General features: G+C 38.6%; 1 protein-coding gene across 2 annotated transcripts in view; it reads left to right on the forward strand.

The window, feature by feature from the left end:
* SLC25A36 (solute carrier family 25 member 36) overlaps window positions 1-20,200 on the forward strand; it is a 30,778-nt gene that overhangs the window by 4,888 nt on the left and 5,690 nt on the right. The window contains exons 1-5 of one of the 2 annotated variants that reach the window (XM_064386044.1): window positions 2,442-2,578; window positions 4,902-5,072; window positions 9,499-9,576; window positions 12,192-12,292; window positions 19,624-19,690. In XM_064386044.1, coding sequence (XP_064242114.1) covers window positions 2,568-2,578; window positions 4,902-5,072; window positions 9,499-9,576; window positions 12,192-12,292; window positions 19,624-19,690 — 428 coding nt within the window. In that variant the 5' untranslated portion in view covers window positions 2,442-2,567. Of the gene's footprint in view, window positions 1-2,441; window positions 2,579-4,901; window positions 5,073-9,498; window positions 9,577-12,191; window positions 12,293-19,623; window positions 19,691-20,200 lie in introns of those variants that run through there. The other variant, XM_064386043.1, reaches the window with a different exon arrangement.

Here is a 20,200-nt window from a genome sequence, read left to right on the forward strand (position 1 = left end):
GTTTCAGATTTGTTTCTGTTAAATCAGTGAGATGATGGTCTTCTTAATTTCCAGTTGGGATCAAATTAAATGTGTTGTAGGTAGTGGGAGTTTCTTCTGTTTGGGTTTTTTTTTTTCTTTTCAGTGTATGCTTTCTGGAGGAGACATGTTCTCCTTAGTTTGGGAGACCATTGCCATCTTCCTAGATTCTTCACTCCAAGAGATGTCAAGTAGACAACTGTTCTTAGTTTTATTGTTTTTCTTTTAGGTTTGTTGTGATCCTGCAGATGATAACGACATCTTGTGATGTCCACGTGTCTTGTTCCACTGAATGTGACTTCTCTCAAATTGTACAAGAAGGCTCAAGTTGAAGTTTTAATTCTCTAGCTTGACTGTATTAATAGTGGGATTTTAGTCTTCCTTTTTTAACTGATGTATTTATTTTTGTGATTTTACCTACTGATCTCTGTTCTGCCTTTCTAATTACTTGGGCCTACAGGTGGATTCTCATACCCTTTTATGATCAAGGTATATTTGCTGAAAGTCAGTTTTGCAAGATTTTAATACTCACGTGGTAAAGCTGAAGAAGACTTGTAGTAAACATTGATTAGAGGCAAATATCACATTTAGGATAGGTGAGATGAGCAAGTGGTCTTCTGAGTAGCATTCACTGGAAAATGCAGTTTGCATTCAGATGTAGGAGTGTCTCAGGTCTTGCTATTCCTCACTTCCCATTTATACTGTGTCAGCAGGAGTGTGTTTGTTCACCTACTTACTCTAGCAGGTGAAATTCATCTAATCCTGGAGAAAAAGTTACACATTAGTAAATGTTCCTACAAGTCACACTTGTTGAGGCCTGGTGCATGCATGACTGGAGAAACTCAAGCCCAGAGTGGTTTTAGGTAGTAGAAATTTCTGAAGTAATTTACAAAATCCAACCTGTATTATTGAGAAGAAATCTCGTGTTTTTCAAACTGTTAAAAAAATGTTTTTCTGAACTGTTCTAGTTCCTAATTAGTGTGAAACCACAAACTAAAAGTATTCCCCTTAATTTGAACCAGCGAGGAGGGGAGCAGGAAAGGTGGCAGCAATCTTTGGCAATTTACAGAGCACTTGTTGTAGGGTGGACCTGGTGGCTGGCTGTTGATGACCTGCCAGCACTCGAGCACAAAAATCTAGCTGTCTCTGCTGGTATTCCCAGTAGTGTCTTAAATAAGCAAGGCTGGAAATACTTTTCTTAAGTAAAATATACACTGTCCTTGATGCTGTAACAAAACAGCTGCTATGCTTCTTAAAAGTTGCTTATTTGTACAGAGTGCATATTTTTGTTTCTCTTCTTTGTTTACCCACGAGCTCTGTTTACTGACAGTTTTTCATAAACAGATTTTTGTCAAGCCTTGAGGTGTTTATCTTAAAGGTCAAGTGAAATAGACAAGTCAGGGTAGTTACTGGATTATGCCTTTGTAGTTCAAACTCAGTGGATCTTGTGACCATTGAGAAAGTTCTGGTTCCTCAACATATCAAAACATTTCTTTCTCTGCTTCAGTTTCAGATGTTGTCTCTGTTATATGGGGCTTTTTGAGGGCTGAGAAAGTGATGTGTTACTTTGACAGAAGTAGAAATTGGGGATTTTGCCAAGACTCACAATACAGAACCACACAGCTGTAAAACTTACTCGCTTTCTTCAGCTGTAAGAAGAAATTTGAGATCTTGAAGATCAGGGACAGAGAAGAAGTTTAATTCAAAGTATTAGTAGTTAGTGGAAAACATTGAAAATATTCTTGGGTTCACTGGAGACATCTTAAATTCTTTAAGAAAAGCCTAACCAAAGAAACACAAGAGCAAGAAACTGCCAAGGGTGCTGATTATTTGAAATTACTTGAATGACAGAATGTGGTGCAGGAAAAGGCCCTTAAAGGGAGGCAGGTGAATCTGCTGCTGCTTTAGGATGGATGTGAGCATGGTGCTGGCTGCTGTTGTATCTGCTGGCTGTCACTGACCAGTGCCTGCTGCAGCCAAAACAGCAAGCACAGAGCAGCTGTGAATAGGATTCAAAGTGACCCCCGTGGCAGGGAGAAATGATGAAGAGGACTCCATCTTATCAGAAGGCTAATTAATTACTTTATTATATTATATTACATCTATATTATATTACATCTAAACTGAACCTGCCAAACACTCAACTACACTCAGCTGAACAGAATCTTGTGACTCAGCCGACAGTCCCAACACACACACACGGATTCAATTGGTCAGTGAATCAAAACACTCACACCAGAATCCAATTACCAATTCCCTTCAGGTAAACAATCTTCCACAATGTTCCACTTGTGAACAAAACAGGAGCAATAAATGAGATAAGAATTGTTTTTTCTTTCTCTGAGGTTCAGAGAATGTGAATCCCAGAAATTGTCCTTGGGAAGTTGTGCCTTGCTTTTCTCTGTGGAGAGAAATGTGGCTACAGCTGTGTATCAGCCCCCTTCCCTGGTAATCCCCTGCTGGGTGAAGGGTGTCTGACCATCCACCCTGAAAGTCTGGTAGAAGTGCTGCAGTCAGGCATCCCTTGTGATTTGGGTGTGGTGCAGGGCATGAGCTCCAGGTCAGTGTTAATCTTCAACTTTAGAAAATGTTTGAAAATGTTTCTGCTCTGATGTAGCAGGGGGTGAGAGGGGGTAAGGGCTCCAAACTCCAAGCCCTGTTCAAGAATGCAGGTCAATTTTTTTCTGTCGTTGTTTCTTCCCTACTTCCATAGCATTTATCTCATTAATATAAATCATACCTTGTGCTTTCTCTTGTGATTACTGTTGCTTGAAAACAAGTTCTTGTGTAACCTGTCCAAAATTAATGCAGAAAAGTTTTCAAGAGAGTAAGCTCGAGGAGAACAGAAATGGAGGAGCTGCAGGAAAGGAAGTAAACTCTAAAGCCAACTTCCTTTATTGCCTGCACAGGCATGTTACCATGGAGTGGGGTCTGCCTTGAACTGCAGGAAACAGACAGCTTTCTGTCTGTCTCAGAGCTTTAGAGCTTCAGTAGCTTCAGGTCAAATTGTTTTGGGAGCTGACCAATGTGTGCTTCTCACATGCTGTTCATGCTTTGAACCTTCACGTTACAGGCTCTTACTGTTTCCAACCCTGGCTAAAATAAATGTTAGCATATCTACTCTCTTTCTGCAGCTCTTAAAATGAAAATAAGTCTATTTGGAGCTTCTAACTTGCTTGTTAGAAGCAAGTGAATTGCTCATTCAGAGCAGGCTGCTCTCATGTCTGTGTCAGGCTGGAACTGCATGTGTGCAGCACACACTGAAATACTGTCTTTCATCTTCCTGTGATAACACTTTTTTTCCAGACTGGCAAAGAAACTCGATATCTTACCTCAGTTAAACCTTGAAAGAGAAAAGACTTCAGCCTAATATTGGAACTAGGGACCGGCAGGATGCCTTTAGGCTTAGTAATAGGATACCTCTAGGTCACTGGGTTTAAATGGGGTGTTAAGTGAACATCAGACTTCTACTTGGCAGCTCTACTCTCAGTTCACTTCTTACAGATGAGGTTTGTAGGATACAGTGCTGTATTTTTGGTATTCTCTGTGGTAGAAGAGACTCATCAGACTACCCTCCTACAAAAATTTATAGGATGTTTTCCTTAGCTGTTGCTCCTAATTTGGACTGAACTCTCCTTTCCATTTCGAAAAGCATTTTAAAATTACTTGAACAAGCTTACAGCTTATTATTTGGGGGTGTTTGAGCTTCTTGTGTTAGAAAAAAACCAGTTGATATCTATCTTGTCAGAATCAAGCACTTCTAGTTATGTATATGTTATTATATTTATTAGGGGAAGCAAATATGGGCCCTTGGACTTTAGTACAAATCGTATTTGTGTTAGTGAATTTCAGACTGAGTTGTAGTTAGCATTAATACTTGAACTGAAATCTAGGTTTGCTTCTTTGGGTTGGATTGTTTGTTTGTTTGTTTTTTAAAGGAGATAGGTAGTGTCCTGGCCATAGTTTTAAGAAGGATGTTTAGCAATGTTAAGAATACTGATCTCTGAAAAGGTTCAAGAGGCTGTCTTGGAACTCAGAATTTGTGCATTTGCTATTTTTTTCCCTCCAAGGCTGTAGTTGCAGAGCTAGGACTGTAGATATTAATAATAACTGAGTTCTGAAGAAGCCCAGGAAGGCTGTGAGCAGAGCTGGGCAGGGCAGAGTGTTCTGGCTGCACTGTGGCTGAGCAGAAGGGCAGGAACTGCTGTCAGCACAAGTTGTGCATGGCTTGCTTTGGTTTGCTCTCAGGAATGAGAGCAAACTGAAGGAAATACAGCAGGTCTTCACCTGGTCAGCCACCTGAGCTCTTCTGGCTTTGCAGTTTCTCCTCTACAGTGCTTGGTCTGCCTTGCTGAAGTGGGCAGAGCTTGGGAAGCACTTGGACAATTGCTGCTTTCACGGTACAATGACCAAAATCCAGTCGGGCTTTTGAAGATGTTACTAAATTGCAACACCACAGACTTGACCAGTTTTACACATAGTCCTGTGTGCATAGTGCATAAATCTTTTCTGCCCTTAAGGATTTTTGGCACCTTTTTTGTGGTCAGGCACACATTAAACATTAAAAAAAAGGTAAAATTTATCATAAGAAGTTAAACATTGAAGCTACTGAGCTGCTTTCCAGAACTGATTTGAACAGTGTGTACTATGCCCCTTCACTATGTTTTGTCTGTTGCAATTTTCACTTCAAGTTGTGGGGTTTGCAGACTGACTTAGCAGTTTGCTTGCCTTCAAGGGTGAATAACTGTCATGGTCACAAATGTTCCCACTGGTTCTTCACCTTTTGTAGTGGAACTGTGTTGACTGTAATGTCAATTCTATGTGAATGTATCTTTCTGTTTCCTTTTCTCTTAAAAATGTGATGATCCTGTTTATCTTTGCAGATGTGGAGGTACTGTTGGTGCAATTCTGACATGTCCACTGGAAGTTGTAAAAACACGACTGCAGTCCTCTTCTGTGACTCTCTACATCTCTGAAGTTCATCTCAACACTCTGAATGGTGCTACTGTCAACCGAGTAACCAGAGTTTCTCCTGGACCTCTCCACTGTCTGAAGTGAGTGTACCTGGCACAGTGGTTGCATTTTGGGGAGGGAGGAGATCAAAATCTCAAAAATTATAAAAAATCCAGAATTTATATCTGTCATGATGCTACCAGGGGATGATTTTCCATATTTTGCCTTTTAACTGTGTTTCCAGTTTTTTGAATGTCCTTCATGCTTGAGTTTGTATGTTGAAGTAGCCAGAGCACGTGGACCTTGTACAATTCACAGCTCCAAACTGCATCCCCAAAATTCACTAACATTTAAGTGTTTGTGTCCCATTTTCATCCTGAAAAAGTGTTAGTGTAAGACTTTTTTAACTGTTCTGTGTCCAAATCATAGAAATTACTGAATATGGAGGCAATTAATATTAACTCAGTTTCTGAGTCTCTTTCAGCTTTCACCATCCATACAGTTTTTGCCTTTGAATATCTTCTGGTGGATGTGTGACTTGTAAAATTCTTTTAGAGTTAGTAAGAAATAGCTAAGGCTGGCTTTTGCAGTGATCTGTGTTGTGTAGTGCCTCACTGAGTGGGGGCTGCCTTACCTCTCCTTGTCTGTGTAGTTCAGGAGCCAGCAGGAAAGTTGTAAGGGTGCAGTTAAACAGCTTGTATGGCCCACAGGAAGGGTTCACTTTTCCCTGGGGACTCCAGCTAGGCTGTTCAGAGGAGGGGAGGTACCCTCAGTATTTGGGGATGAGGGGAGATTCCCTACAGGAGGGGCCTGCTGCTGCTTCTTGCATTAGAAAGTTAGTTGAGTCTTGACAACTTCTATCTTCTATTCTTAATTAATTAGTAAGAAGTAGTTTGTAGAAAGCCCTTTCTGGCAGTTGAAGTGTAGGGTTTAAACTTAATCTGGTTAGAGCATAGGATTTGATTAAATGGAGCTTGTACCCAAATAGCTCCTTGGGTACAAGCTTCTTATCATGGAAGTTTGGGTTCAGAACCTTTTCATGGCTCTTTTTTCAGGGTCTTCCCCCAGGTATGTGGGAAGGAAAGGCTTGGATTGTGACCAGCAAGGAGATCTTCTTGACTTAGTGTCTTCTCTTGATGGAAGCAGGGTGCTTTAGCTTCTTTCTGAATGCTTGGTTATGAATTTGTTTTCCATTTAGAAATGTATATCAATGAATAGCAGGTTGAATAGATGTGTTTTTGTAATGCTTCTCTGCTAGAAGCCTGCTATGCTTTAAATGCATCCCTAAAACTGAAAATAACTTGGTATTCCCAGGAAGCAGATTCAGACTGAGGTAGGGGTAACCCATGATGAAGTTTATTGGTAAGGGCTTGTTTGCTTTGTTAGTTTGTCTTTAACAATTACCTCTTACACGTGCTGTTTATCTGTAATACACGAATGTGTCTCTTCTGCTGCTTTTGTTCTTTGCTTGGGTGTGTTTTCTTTCCGGCTGTTATCAAAGGGCTGAGATGCAAAGCCTGGGTTTCAAGTTCTTTAAATATACAGTAAATATGAAAAAATCCCACATGACATGGCAGTGGACTGTGATAATAAAAATGTATGCGTGCAGGACATAGTTATTCTTGGTTAAAGTACTTGGGCTGTTTAGTGGGGAAATAAAACTGGTTTCCTTTGCCATTGTCATGCCCTTAGTGTCATTAGATATTTTTTGGCTCATAGCTGTCAGCCTTTGCTTATGTCATAGCAAATTCAGTGCAGTGCTCAAGGCTCACATTACTCAGTCTAAAAGCAGAGTGATTCAGGCAAATTATGTCAGAATTTCAGTGAAATGACTGTTGTAGAATCACTTCTGCATCTTAAGCATCGGTGGAGGTGACTTGAAAGGCATCTCTGTCAGGAAACAAACTCAGAAAAACAGGTGACCCTATTCTCTGGCAACAAAAGCAGGTTTTTTTCCCTCAAATATCTGTGTTGCATGTCATATTACATTTTCTCACCATCCATGTTGCACAATTTAAACCTGAGCTCTTGCTAATGGAAATCTCACCGGCCTCCCAGTGCAGGCAACTGACCATAAGAAAGTCAGTTGGGGCTGGATGGAGCACTTTCCTACTCTTCCAACCATGCATTTGCCCTTAACTGTTTTCAATAAACAAGTGCAGGCCCTGGGATCTGCTCTTTAATGCAAGAAGTTTGTGTTTTATTTTCAGTGCAGCCTCTGGCACTCCTCCAGTTGGTGTCTGAATGCAAAACAGCATCAGTAGCTATCTCCATTATAATCCTCTCTGTTGCAACCTCTCTTCAGCTCTTTGCTGCCCTGTCAGATTCTGGGACTGTAGATCCAAAAGAAGCAAACAGACCTGGTACACTTCATTCCTAAGTTTCAAAGACACTGAGATTGCTGCTGCTTTGAATGCATGTGTACCTGTATGGGCATATTTACATGTGTAACACATGATGGGGTGGTAGTGGTTTAAGTGGATATAGATCATGTTAATTGGGTCCAGCATTGCAAGGTATAAAAATGCTTTCATGATGACAGACAGATCCAAATAATTTGTATTTCCAAGGTGTCTGAGTGTTCAGTATTCCAATTACTGTTCTGGAGCGAGGCTGCCCATATAGTGAAATGATAGCTGATTGTTATGGGCAAAAAGCTGGGGTGTTGGTGGACACATTAAATGTCAGTATTTCTAAATAGCAGTGGTAACTGCAGAACCACTGGTTTATATTTGCTTAGTGGAAGCAAAGGTGAACTTTTAGTTTGACTTAGCAGCAGAGCAATGGTGAATCAGCACCATTGAAATCAGGAAGTCAGAATAGGCTTGGAATCTCTTTTAGAGCTATAGATTGCTTTCACTTGTTTGTTCTGATAGTAAATTCCAAACAAAATGGCCATTTATACAAGGCTTTATTGAGTAATTGACTTGTCATTAACCTGCATGGTTCTTTGAAGAAGAAATATACAGAACTATTTGTGTGCATTGGCCAGTGTTTCTAAATCAGTAAGCACAGGGTGCTGTTTTGTAGCATCTGAGAATGTAGTTAATTCTTAACTTTAAATCTGGTTCTAAAGTAATTGCTAGAGCAATTTCCAGTAATGGGATGCAGGTAGTCCTTGTTTCTCCTCCCATGTCCTACCATACTTTTTAAAATACCAATGTGATTAGCATCTAGATTGTGGGGCAGACTGATTTCACTAGAACTGAATATTCATGCATAGATTCTTACTGTGCCAGGGTACCTTGCTGCATAGGTCTTCAGCTCTTCCTAAAATCCCCAACTATGCGGGATCAATAATGCAGAAGTAAAGAACTAATAATGCCTTATTTGACATCTCAACTCGCTGTTTGTACCATGCTTTCCTGTAGATTCCACCAATGTGCAAGGTTACACCCTGCTCTCACCCAAGCAATCTTTCCTGAGCTGTGTTTATAGTAGACATGGTACAGGAGATGTGAGGACTCTGCTGTGGCTGTGGCTCTGCGTGGGTTGCACTCTTGTCTCATTTACTGTCAGTGAATTACCTTGCATGGGTAGGTGAGGATTGTGTTCCCTGGAATGAATCAAAAGCCAGAAAACCACTGGCTCCACAGCCCAGCAGCAGTGCCTGCTTAGGAGCACACAGGCAGCAGCTCAGAACTGATAGAGAATCCCTGCCAGCCTCTAGGAGGGGTCACTTCTCACATTGAAGTTTTCAAGTTTCTTTTGCTATAGTCAAAATAATAACCATGTCTTAAAGAATAAAGCTAAGAATGGGCTTCTAGTTGAATCCTTGAAGGATTTCAGCATTTTATGGGTATGAGAAAGGCAGGACAAATGGGAAAGCAGCCTTAGAGATACAAACTTCTGCCATGAAACTTAGTGTCCTGTCAGAGACTTGTGGAATCACACTGGGGTAGCGCATGCAAAGCCACATTGAGGTCTCCCTTTGAGAGAAGAAAATAATAAATTGCCAAAGGTGTCCCTGGCTGGGTGTCATAGGCAGTAGAGCAACATCTTCCAGGGTGGCTCTCAAACAGCAATGACTGAGTGAAACTAGGCTTCTAAAGTCTCTTTCCTCTCCTGCCTTTTGCTCCCTGGTCCTCCCACTCAAAAAAAGTTCACAAACATTGGGAGCTGAAGGGTGGTGAAAGGAATGTAGTGTAGAATGAAGTATTTTTGCCTCCTGAGCAATCTACAGCCTACGTGAATGGGAACGTTTCCATGCTTAGTATTTTCTTCCTGATTCAAGGACACTTTCTTTAACTTCCTAACAGACAGCTCTGTACATGTATGTGTTCCTACATACTAGTTACATATGTATTGAGATCTCAAGTCTTACTCCTGCATTTAGTTTATGGTTTTCATGATATTTTGAGCAATAATGTAATTTCTTATGCTGATTCTAGGAAATTACTAATTTTCTTTGTGGTATGCACTGTATTATTGCCAGTAACTATGAAAGTTTTTCACATGTAGTTTTGGTGGTTAGTGCATTCCTTAATTTTGTTCTGAGTGTTACAATATTGTCTTCTTGTTTTCTAGGATGATCTTGCAAAATGAAGGCCCTCGATCTCTGTTCAGAGGGCTGGGTCCTAATTTAGTTGGTGTTGCTCCTTCCAGGTAAATACAAACATGCACAATGAATGAAATACATTAAGGGCTTTAATGTGTATTTGAAATAAGTCTTGCATCTGCAGTTTTAAATACTTAATTAGCACCAAGTAACCTTTGATTCCTGGAGTAACTTTTTGCCTGAGGAATTGAGCCATTTATGTACTCTAGAGCTCCAGCCCTCACCATTTCCTATCCTATGTGCTATTGTAATAGTATTTAGTGTTGTGTGCTATCCCTTATGCAGGGTTTTGTCCAGTTAAAAAAAATTCTTAAGTAATTGCACATGTAAACTGTAAGTTTGGATATTGGAAAACACAAAGGTAGACTTAGCTTTCAGTTAATTCATCATCTTCAGGAAGCAATTATGTGATTGTAGCCTCAAAACACTGGGTCTGCCTTCCTGAGGTCTGTTGAAGCACAGCCTGGTGCTCCCTTGCAGGAGGAAGCCTGTTCTGAAGCTGTTAAAAGGGTGAGACACTGGGAAGGAGGAGAGACTTACCAGCTGTCCCAGGGAAAGCAGATCCAGCAGTGGACTGGGCTCCAAAGGGTACTGGGGCAGTGCAGGGCCAAGGATGTAAATCTGATCTACTTGGCACTGCTGTTGCTGTTGTCTGTTGCTCTCCATCAGCACAAATACTCCAGTTCCTCAGCTGGTGCTGGCAGGCAGAGAGCACAGTATGCTAGAGTTTGAATTTGTCCTTCCATAGAACTGTCAGCTGAAGTTCAGTCCAAAAATAGGAGAATACATGGGAAGAGTATAAAACAAAACTGTGTAAAAGTAATATATTGCTTAGGTCTAGATGAGGATACTGGGAGATGTTTCCTGGCTCTTTTTTTCTTTTTCTTCTCTGTTTAAGAAAAGAGCCTTTATGCAGAGGGAATATATTCCACAAAGGTTTTATTTTTTCCTTGACTTAGTGCCCTGCTTTTGTTTATTTGTTTTGTTTGAAGAGAAAACATTCCTATCTCCTGCACACTCAGCTGGAGATTATCTTAACTTTACTGGTTTTTGAGGTATTTGGATGTTTCTGAAAAATAACTACTAAACTGAACTTTAGCTCTGATGAGGTAATGTTCTTTAGCTCCTCTGCATAAATAAGAAAAAAAACTTGATGAAATAATTAGGTTATCTTTATTTTAGCAATTTTTTTAAGGATTTAGGAATATCCAAGGTGCTTTCTGATCACTAATTTAGCACTGCTCCTTGGAAAAGCTGAAGTGAATCCAGTAGCATTTTTGTTCTTGACACCTGTGGGATATCAGCACTTGCTAGTTTAGAAAGCCTGTACTTCTGTACAATAGATCAGTCTGTTCTACCAAATCTTCAATATTGCTATCACTTTAATAGCAATTTTTACCCAGGAATGGGATCCATTGCATAAGTGACTATTGTCCATGAAGAACATGTTCAGTTGGGAAAAAATATATATTTCTTTTCAATTAATGCTAAATCTTCTGTTTCCCTTTGGTTCTTCCCCTAGGTGAAATACTTAGCTTGCTAAAATGTCTGCTTGATGTAGTGTGTAAACCTTATTTATAAGCACATCTTCATTTCCCTCTGGCTGTTTCTGTCTTCAACCAGTACTTCATTTCAATTAAGCATTAGCTAAGTGGATTTAACATCAGCTCTTTGTTTAAATAAGCTGTAGAGAAGCATATTTCATAACACATCCAGTGTACTTAACTGAGTTCAGGTTCCATTTTAGAAATTACACCCATAAAGCAAGCACTTTATCTTCTTTGTAATAAAGAAAAACATGTTAGCACAGCTAATGAGGTTAATGTTCTGCTTGAGAAAAGTGGCACGTTCATTTTTTTCTCTTGCAGAGGGGTGTCTGTAGACTTTAAAACAAATGAGTTAAAACCTGAAATGTGAGGTTTCTATGTGGATAAAACAAGTTTTTTAGCTTTGATTAATGAAAACAACCATTTTTTGTAATATATTGAATTGGGTTGCTTTGTTTGGATACCAGCTCACAGACTTGTGTTGCACAAGTTTGCAACATTTTTCATGGTGTGTTCAGAGACAAAAATCAGTACCTATTATAAATACAGAAGTCTGAAAACAAAATGTGAATCACAGCTTCATGGCTGTTCTAGCATTTTAAATATAAATATATATTTATAACATCAAGTTATCAATATTTAAATGTTAAATGCTATAGTAATTAGAAAGTTGTTTGGTTTTTTTAAGAAGCTACATACTTGGTAGCTCTCTACAAATTGTCCTGCTGTTGAAATGAGTTTAGGTTCATTAGAGAAAGTTAGTTTTAGTATTGTTCAACATTAATAACAGAACATTCTCAGTGTTTTTCTTCCCTGGCTGAACTTCCTATTGTCACAAAAATCACTTCCATATTTCAAACTATCTGTCCTTCCCCTCACTAATTGGCAATTGGAGCTGTTGTGTGGGGAAAAAAAAAAAGTCAAGTGTCATGTTTAGAGTCTTTATTTCCATTCTTAGAATAGTCCCACTACTTTGCAGGAGTTAATCCTTCACAAGTTCTTTACTGGGGAAGGAAGTTGTACCCAAGATAATATTCAGTCAAGTCAATGGTGCTGCTCATTGTGAATTTTGAAATGTAAAACATAATGTAATTTGGATTTTGTTCTAATTTTAGAGCAATATATTTTGCTGCTTACTCAAATTGCAAGGAAAAGTTGAACAATATTTTCAATCCAGATTCTACCCAGGTACACATGATTTCAGCTGGTGTGGCAGGTAAGGATCTGTAACTTTTTTGCTTCATCCTACAGTCATATCTGCAAATGAGAGGTGCAATAAATATGGGAAAAAACCCCAACAAAACAGAACATGCTCAGTAATTGAATGATGTCTTTTTAGTGGTTATCTGCCTTGGTCTGTCATTAAACAGGTTCTCTGGAGAATATATGCATGAAACTGCACTAAGTGATAAATAAGTGTGTGTGTGAACACTCTTCTCTAGAAAGCCTTCATGTCTGCTTTTTCAGTTGTAAATTTGTGAAATGAAAAATGTAACCTTTCAAAACAGTAACTTGTTGCTCTGTAAACTACAAACAGTGTTTGCACTGACTTCTGGTTTAATTCTTCCTAATCAGTTTTTTTACCCCCACTTTCTGCTACAGCTCTGTATATTTGACTTATTTTTGTCTTTCAGAAATGTGCCTGCAGTTGTGTAAATTATATGTAACAATCCCTGCTCCTTTGCTCATATACCAGTCTGTGAGAAGTTTACTCTGCCGCTAAAAAGTCAGAGAAAAGCAGATTTTTTGTAGTTCTCATGTATTTTCATCTCTGTAGAAATAATTCCTGTTTTATATCTGCTGTGTAACTTTGGTGTATTTTAGCAGCTACAAAATATTTGTTGCTTGATTGGAATATTCTGTGCTTTGGGATCATTCACAAGGGGGAGTTAAAGGCAACTTAGCTGAGTTATGGTCATGGACTCGTGCTGAGAAAATCAAAACAGGTTGGCAACACTTTATCTGTTGTTGCCTGTTATCTGTATCTGCCTTTCCTGCACAAAAACAAATGTTCAGGTGTTATTATAGGCCATGGGCACTTTACAGGTGAATTCTGACAATTTAATTGTTGAAGTTCCTAAGTCCTATCAGATTTTACAACCAGTCTGTAGAATGTGAGTACTGGCAATCTGGAATGGACTGATAAAGGTGTGATGTCAGAATAAGGAACAGATTTGTTTTCTATTTAATGCTTGCTAATAATCTGATTCATAGAGATATATAGTGTATAAAATGTAAGTGACATTAGCTTTATACCTAAATGACACTAACGTTCATCTCTGGCACATGAAATGTTGTGACAGTTTTTAATCTTTAAGGTGTACGAAGAGCTCCTTTATTTTGCCCAAGTCAGACAAAGACAATGCAGTCTTTGGGTTTTTATCATCTAGAAGTGAGTGGTTTTGTTTTTTGGTGAGCAGCATGGGGAATGGGATGGAAGGGGGTTTAATGAAGATTCAGCCTAATCAGTGAATTGCATCAAGAAAGATGAAGAGTCTTCAGGCCCTTGTCAAGGGACTAAAACATGCCCTTAATTTGGGTGCAGGGGGAAGTGTGGGGGGTATAAACAAGTCTGTCCTCAGTTGAAGGCAACTTGTGCATCTTGTGCATTGCTGCAGACAAATGAAGATTCTGAGTGTTCCTTGTCTTTGGAAGTTCCTGCCCTCATTCTGTAAAGCACGTTTGTGGAGATGTGCTGCAGTGCCTTTCCCTGGGCGTTTGCAGCCTCAGGCTGTAGTTTGTCATGGAGCTCTGTAGCTGCTTCCTTCCAGGAGGTTGGTGTTGTGCATTTGTACATGCAGCTGCATAGACTGGGAAATGGATTTCAGCCTTAATTGCTGTTTGCCTTTTTTTACTGTTGTGTGCGAGTCCTAAGACTGAACAGCTCTTGGGGCTGTTAACCTGCTCATACTTCCCAGGTTCTGCAGCTGTATTTCTAAACCACAGTCAGTGAAACAGAATGCTCAGTGCAGGCTCACACCATAGATCTTGGCACTGCAGAGTACAGAAATTCTCTGGTTCTTTGACAAACAACGTTACAATTCTCTCTTCTGGTGTTATTCTGATATATGAAGAGGACTCTGCAGCTAAAATCAACAGTGCTTTCTTGGGAATGTGCTAACCTTGTTTTTGTAATTCTAATATATTTCAGAAAATGCACTTAAACCAGCTATTAACAGTTTTACCTGCAAGGTTTGTATTGCTGTGTGATGCAAATCACTTTAAAGAATTGGCAAAATAACAGGGACAAGATCAAATGTGAGCTCTTACCTGGTTGACAAGTTAATACATAGGATCATTGCAATATTTGCTTTGGAACTTAAGATTTCAAAATTGACAAGGTGGATGAATACTTCAGAATTAGCAAAAAAAAATAATCAGTATTGATGTTTTTCTTTTTCAGCTGCCATTGGTTTCAGTAAGGAATTGAGTAATTCAGTCTTAACTGAGGGTTGTTGTTTTGTTGGTGGTTTTTTGGTGGGTTGATGTTTTTTTTGGATATGACTTCCTGTTTCATGAAGTCTAATACCTAATTAGCATGAAGTCGGATTTGCACTTAACAAAGCTTTTCCTGTAGGTTGCAAAATACAGTAATGATGCAAAAATATGTTTTTACACAACATAATTGTAACATTGTTTTATTAAAGTTCTGCAAATAGTGAACTTCAGTCAACTTTAAATTCTGTTTATTTGTATAATGTGCTAATACAGGTCTCAGGCTAGACTGATGTCCTTATTAAGTAAGGATTGTTTTATGCACTTGGTGGTTTTGGGAATGAAAAGCTGAGGTATAGCATTTTAAGCATATTATTTTTTGTTGGTTGCTTTTAGGTCTGATTCTTCATTCTCAAAATACATATTAATGGTTTTCAAGGTTCTTCTGCTAAGTTTGTTTTATTCTCAGGAGAGTGAAGTATCTACATATTAATAACTGATGCCTTATGCAGACAGAAATGAATGCTGTCTTCTTGCTGTGCTAGTTTCCAGCATATAAGCACATCCCCTTCATGCCTAAAATATCTGTGTTGACATGAAGATGTACTCAGCAATCCTTTTTGCTTACTCCTCAGCATAGCCATGGTTCTCTTTTTGCAAACTAGGGCAGGGAATATATCTGAGCTTGGTACAAGACTGTTTGCTTATGTGAAGAGAGTTGATTTCTGGACATTTCCAAGTTAGGCTAAATTCTCAGATTCACTATAAACTCTGCCTTCTCATTGCACTCAACCTCTCTCACCACAGAAGAAAAGCTGTAGAGAACTGAATGAGATACTTGATTCCTGTTTGGCTTTCTTGTTTGCTTTTTAATGATTCACAGCCTCAATCAGACAACATGGTTGCAAATCTGCTGCAAAACTACTTTGCCTTGTATGCTTTTGCTGTTTTTTTTCTAGAACTTTACTGGCAAACCAACCCAAATGCAGATTTTTTTATTATTACTATTTATTTATTTCAAAATAATTGGGACCACTTTATTACTTAGCAGTACATTACTTTGTAAGTTTTTAGTGCTGTGTACACAGTTAATACCGAATAAAATGCATATTTAGTTCACTGATCTTAGAAAGTTGGATTTCATAAGGCATCTTTTCTGTCCCAAGACTAGGCTAGCTTTAGTGAATAATATTTTCAAGGGAGTGGGGAAGGAGGAGGTTTCACTTGTAAATTTTCTATATAGGTAAGTATTTGGAGGTGTAAACTTAAATTGCTGCAAATGAGCAGAAATTTCAGTACTCAGTGCATTTTACACATCTATTTTAATATCTGTGGCCTGTTTTGATTATTATTCTTTTTTTTCCTAAACTTTTACCTGCAAACAGTTAGATTTCCCAATAACTAATTGACAAATCCTTCCGCTGGGATTCGATTTGTACACTTGTGTCTGATGAGGTCACTGCTTGTTGTTATGATACAGAAAAGCCTGTGTCTATTTTAGGCATTTACTGTACATTTCTCCCGTGAAAAGAGTGAGATCGTGTCATCTCATGCTCCCCCTCCGCAGGTCACTTCCTGCAGCAATATGGACTAACTTAAACCTCGTGAGTACTGAACTGAGCGTCTCTTGCAGCCTCTAGTGTAAGAACCACACATTGGGTTTGTGATATCTATTGAGTAAACACCGTAAGGGGAACACACTTCTGGCTTGAACTCAGATGATGTGCATTGTGCAAAGACATCACTTTTCCTTAACTCTGTTTAGAGTGATTTTTTTTTTTTCCTGTGCCGTTCAGGGAAAGGTAGGAAATACCTTTCACTGAGAGCTGCTACTCTACTTAGCTCTGGTCAACTGAAGGCCCCTACTGGGTTAAACAAGGCATTTTGGGAGCTTTTTTCCCTGTGTTCCAGAGCTGCCTTTAAAATGCTGCAGCTGATATTCTGTGTTGTCACATTTATTTCAAAGACCTCTTTTCTTTTTCTTTTTTAATATATGTATATAATCCTTTCTGTCTCTTTCTGTTTACTCTTTTGGTTTGTTTTTATTTTACTACCTTTAAATTTTAATTCATCATTCCATGTTCACATGCGTCTGTATCGATTACATTGGCTTATAGATTAAGAAGCACCAACCCTGTCCTTTGAAATATGATGCATAATAGGAATACCTGGGATCTTACCTGTCAGTAGCTGGGACAGCTGAAAAAGTAGATTGAAATAATTCTGTCTGAAGATGGGATACAATAAAATCTACAGGAATTTGTAGTATTGCCAGATTTATCTGTACATGTCATGAATCTGGGATCTTTCTTGAGGGTGCACAACACATCGATAGGCATTGTAAAGTATTATAAAGATCATTAAGGCTTTTAAAAAGAAAAAAGGAAACAATTGATGGAGCTTCATGGCAGTTGTTGAAAGCCCCCAAAGTTGGTTTTAACAAATATTTTTGCTACAGATTTTCTGTATTTAAAAAATCAAAGTTTATCTTCTCAAGGATCCTAAATAGTGTGTTTTGGAGAGCTTTCCTTGGTGTCAGCACCACCCAATTAATTTTTCTTCGCTAACTGCATTTACTACTTTAGCTGTAAGAATTGACCTGTAGTCATCACATCTTGAAACCTGAATTATTGAAGGTCCTTTGATTTGAAAACTTCAGTTTGAACTGTCAACTTAGGCCTGTGACAGCCATGGGAAAAAATACTGGCCATGTTGCTGAGTGTCTGATCCTAGTGTTGGAGGTGCTGCATCTAAATAATGCTTAGAGTGACCTCAGGAATGCAGTTTTGAGTAGAGTAGGGGCTGCATCCTTTGCCAACCACTTTTCACTGGAAATTTCCAATATACTCTACTGAGCCTCTGCCACTGATGGCACCTATGCATTGTCTGGTCCAGACTGAGCATTTGCAAACATCCTTATTTTGAGTTGAATATGAAGGAGAAAGGCCATATGTTGCAGTCTAAGAGTTACGAAATTCCAAAAGTGCAACTTTAATAGTAATGGAAAAGGATTTTTGGCTTTGTTAACTTGTAATTAAGAACTAGGAGAGACTTAAGAACTAATTTTGGTTTTTGGAGAACTCTTTCATGGAAGATGTGTTGGTAGGGAAAGTGACTGATTTTTTCCCCCCGCCTTATTTCAAATCCTTTGTTGTAGTTCTGTGCATTTCCTAGTGCACTTCATGCCACGAAGATTCTGATTGGAAGTCAAACTAAATTAAAACTTCATTAGTGCTAGTGTAAAGAAATAAAACCATGCAAGAATGAAGTTTCCTTTCAGTGTAGTTGAGCTCAGTTTCAAGCACTACTGGAATCAGTGGAGTTTCTGTGACACGAAGTGACAGGTCAGGCAGGTTATGGACACTTGAGCAACAAGAACCTGTTTTACACACGTGGTGTTTTAAAAACATCTCATGCCTTGTTTTGGCAGAGTTGTTCCCCAGCGCTTTGAATTTTTACATCATTATTTACCTCCATTAAACAGAGATGTAGAACTCTTGGCTTGTTAGGATTTCACTCCATTATGTGGAGGTTATATATAAGTACTGAGATATAGGGAAAATGAGAAGTGAATCAGAAAAAAAAGCCAACTCCAAATCTTTATTATATACCATAGGAAGTTGCTTAGTTAAGTAGTTTTGAATCAGTTTAAAAATCTGTTTAATCAGAAAATTGAACAGAAGCCTCCAATCTGTTTTTATTCTTCTGGTGTAGAAAACCAGCTCAATCTTAGCAGCTGCCAAATCTGATAATTTGTTTTTAGAACCTGAATTGAAAACCATAATGACCTGTTTAAGCTTTGAGGGTGGGCACAGATCAAATCTTAGAACAGTTAAGATCCCCTGGCATTTCTGAGTATTGCAGACCTTTGTGTGCAATGTAAACCTAGATTGTGATTGAACAGGAGTAGCATGTATGCAACCAGTCTGCTAAATCTATTTCTGTGAGCTGTTAGTATGTGATAAATGAGCTTATCAATAGCCTGGTGCTGGGTAAGTACTGTGCCCCAGCCATGCACTGAGCAAGGGAACTCTGTCCTTCCCCACACACCCAGGGCAGTGTGTCTTTGTAGTTAGAAACCAGCCATGTGTGTCACTTAGAGAGCAAGTGTCTAAATTTATCATCTCTTGCCTGGCCATGTTCCAGCTTTTCCCTTTTCCTATTCTCTCCTGCAGACATGACACCTCATTGATGGTGCATGTGTGATATTCAGCTTGAGATGATTTTTTTAAATTTTACTTTTTTTCAGAGCTGCCTTTCACTCTGCTTGCTCTCTCTCTCTCCACGGTTGTGCAGAAGTAAGAGTAATTCTTACTTCTTTTTTTTTCTTTTTTCCTTTTTTTTTTCTTTTTTGTTTCCTTTTTTCTTTTTCTTCTGTTTTCTCTAGTGGACTGAAAATCAAAGCTTTAACCCTTGGCCCTTATGCAAGCCTGAGTAGTTGCTGTCTGTCTGAATAGTTAGAAGTCATAGTATTTACTTTTAACAATTTAAACACTCATATGCTTCTAAAAGTATTCCAAGGCCGGCCAACAATCTCTGCTTTAAATACTAAATAAAAGATTAGCACTCAAATATAACTGCTCTTTATAGTTCAGTATTAAAAGGTCTCCTAATTTGCAGTAATAAATGCCTTTTAACTGCACCAAAAGTAGTATTTATTCAGTCTGCATGCTTTTAAACTCGGATTGTATTTCAGGTAACAAAGTAAATTGAGGCAATGTTTCATAGCATCTCAAATTGCTATTGCTGTCTCTGCAATGCATTCTTATTGACTTTTTTGCCCAATTGGCTGATATTTGTCTAGTTGGCATTGCTGTTCTGTGGTGTCAAAACAGGGTTGGTATTAGATAGGCAGAGAACTGTACTTAATTTGGCTTATTTGATATGGGGCATCTCTTGCTAAGAATCAAACTTACTCAATAGTAATGTAAAATTTAAAAACAATCTAAGTGTTTATTGGCTGTATGGATTCACAAAATGGGGACTTCAGAAAAATCAGTATAGTCCGAGTTTTTGCATCCACTGTACTTTAACTGTGTGCATTTGGTACTTAGATGCATCTGTTCTTGTGATATTATTACATCTAATTATGTTATTTTTACATTTTTTTAGGCTTTACTGCGATCACAACAACTAATCCCATTTGGCTGGTAAAGACACGATTACAGCTTGATGCAAGGTAAAGTGACAAGAGGAAACCTCACTGCTGTGATAACATTGTACTCAAGTGTTGTGAATCTGTTCTGCACTCCAAAATAGAATGCAAATTTGAAATGCTGAATGTTTAAGAAATCAAAGTTGATGCTGGTCTCTACAAGTTATAGTATCACATCTCTTTTTAATCCCTTCTGAGACGTGCTTGAGGCACTGTAGTAGACTGACTAGCAAATTTGGAATGAATTACAAGGTTAACAGTTTCATTAGAATCATGTTCTACCACCCATATGCTTACATTTTCATTCAGTAATACGTGTTCTTTAACTGTTGAGCTAAACATTCCTGAAATATGGATTCAATATTTCAGCAAATGTTTAGAAGAAGACTTTAAACTTCCTCAGGTATTTATTTTTATTCTGTGACTTGTTCACTCAGACCTCTGCTGGCACAATCCATGTGCCTGCACTTGCAGCTGTAGTGAAGCACATCTCATGCAGTGTTGTCATGGGTTTGCATAGTTTTGTACAGTATT

This window comes from Passer domesticus, chromosome 11 (assembly GCF_036417665.1).
Source record: "Passer domesticus isolate bPasDom1 chromosome 11, bPasDom1.hap1, whole genome shotgun sequence".
NCBI lineage: Eukaryota > Metazoa > Chordata > Aves > Passeriformes > Passeridae > Passer > Passer domesticus.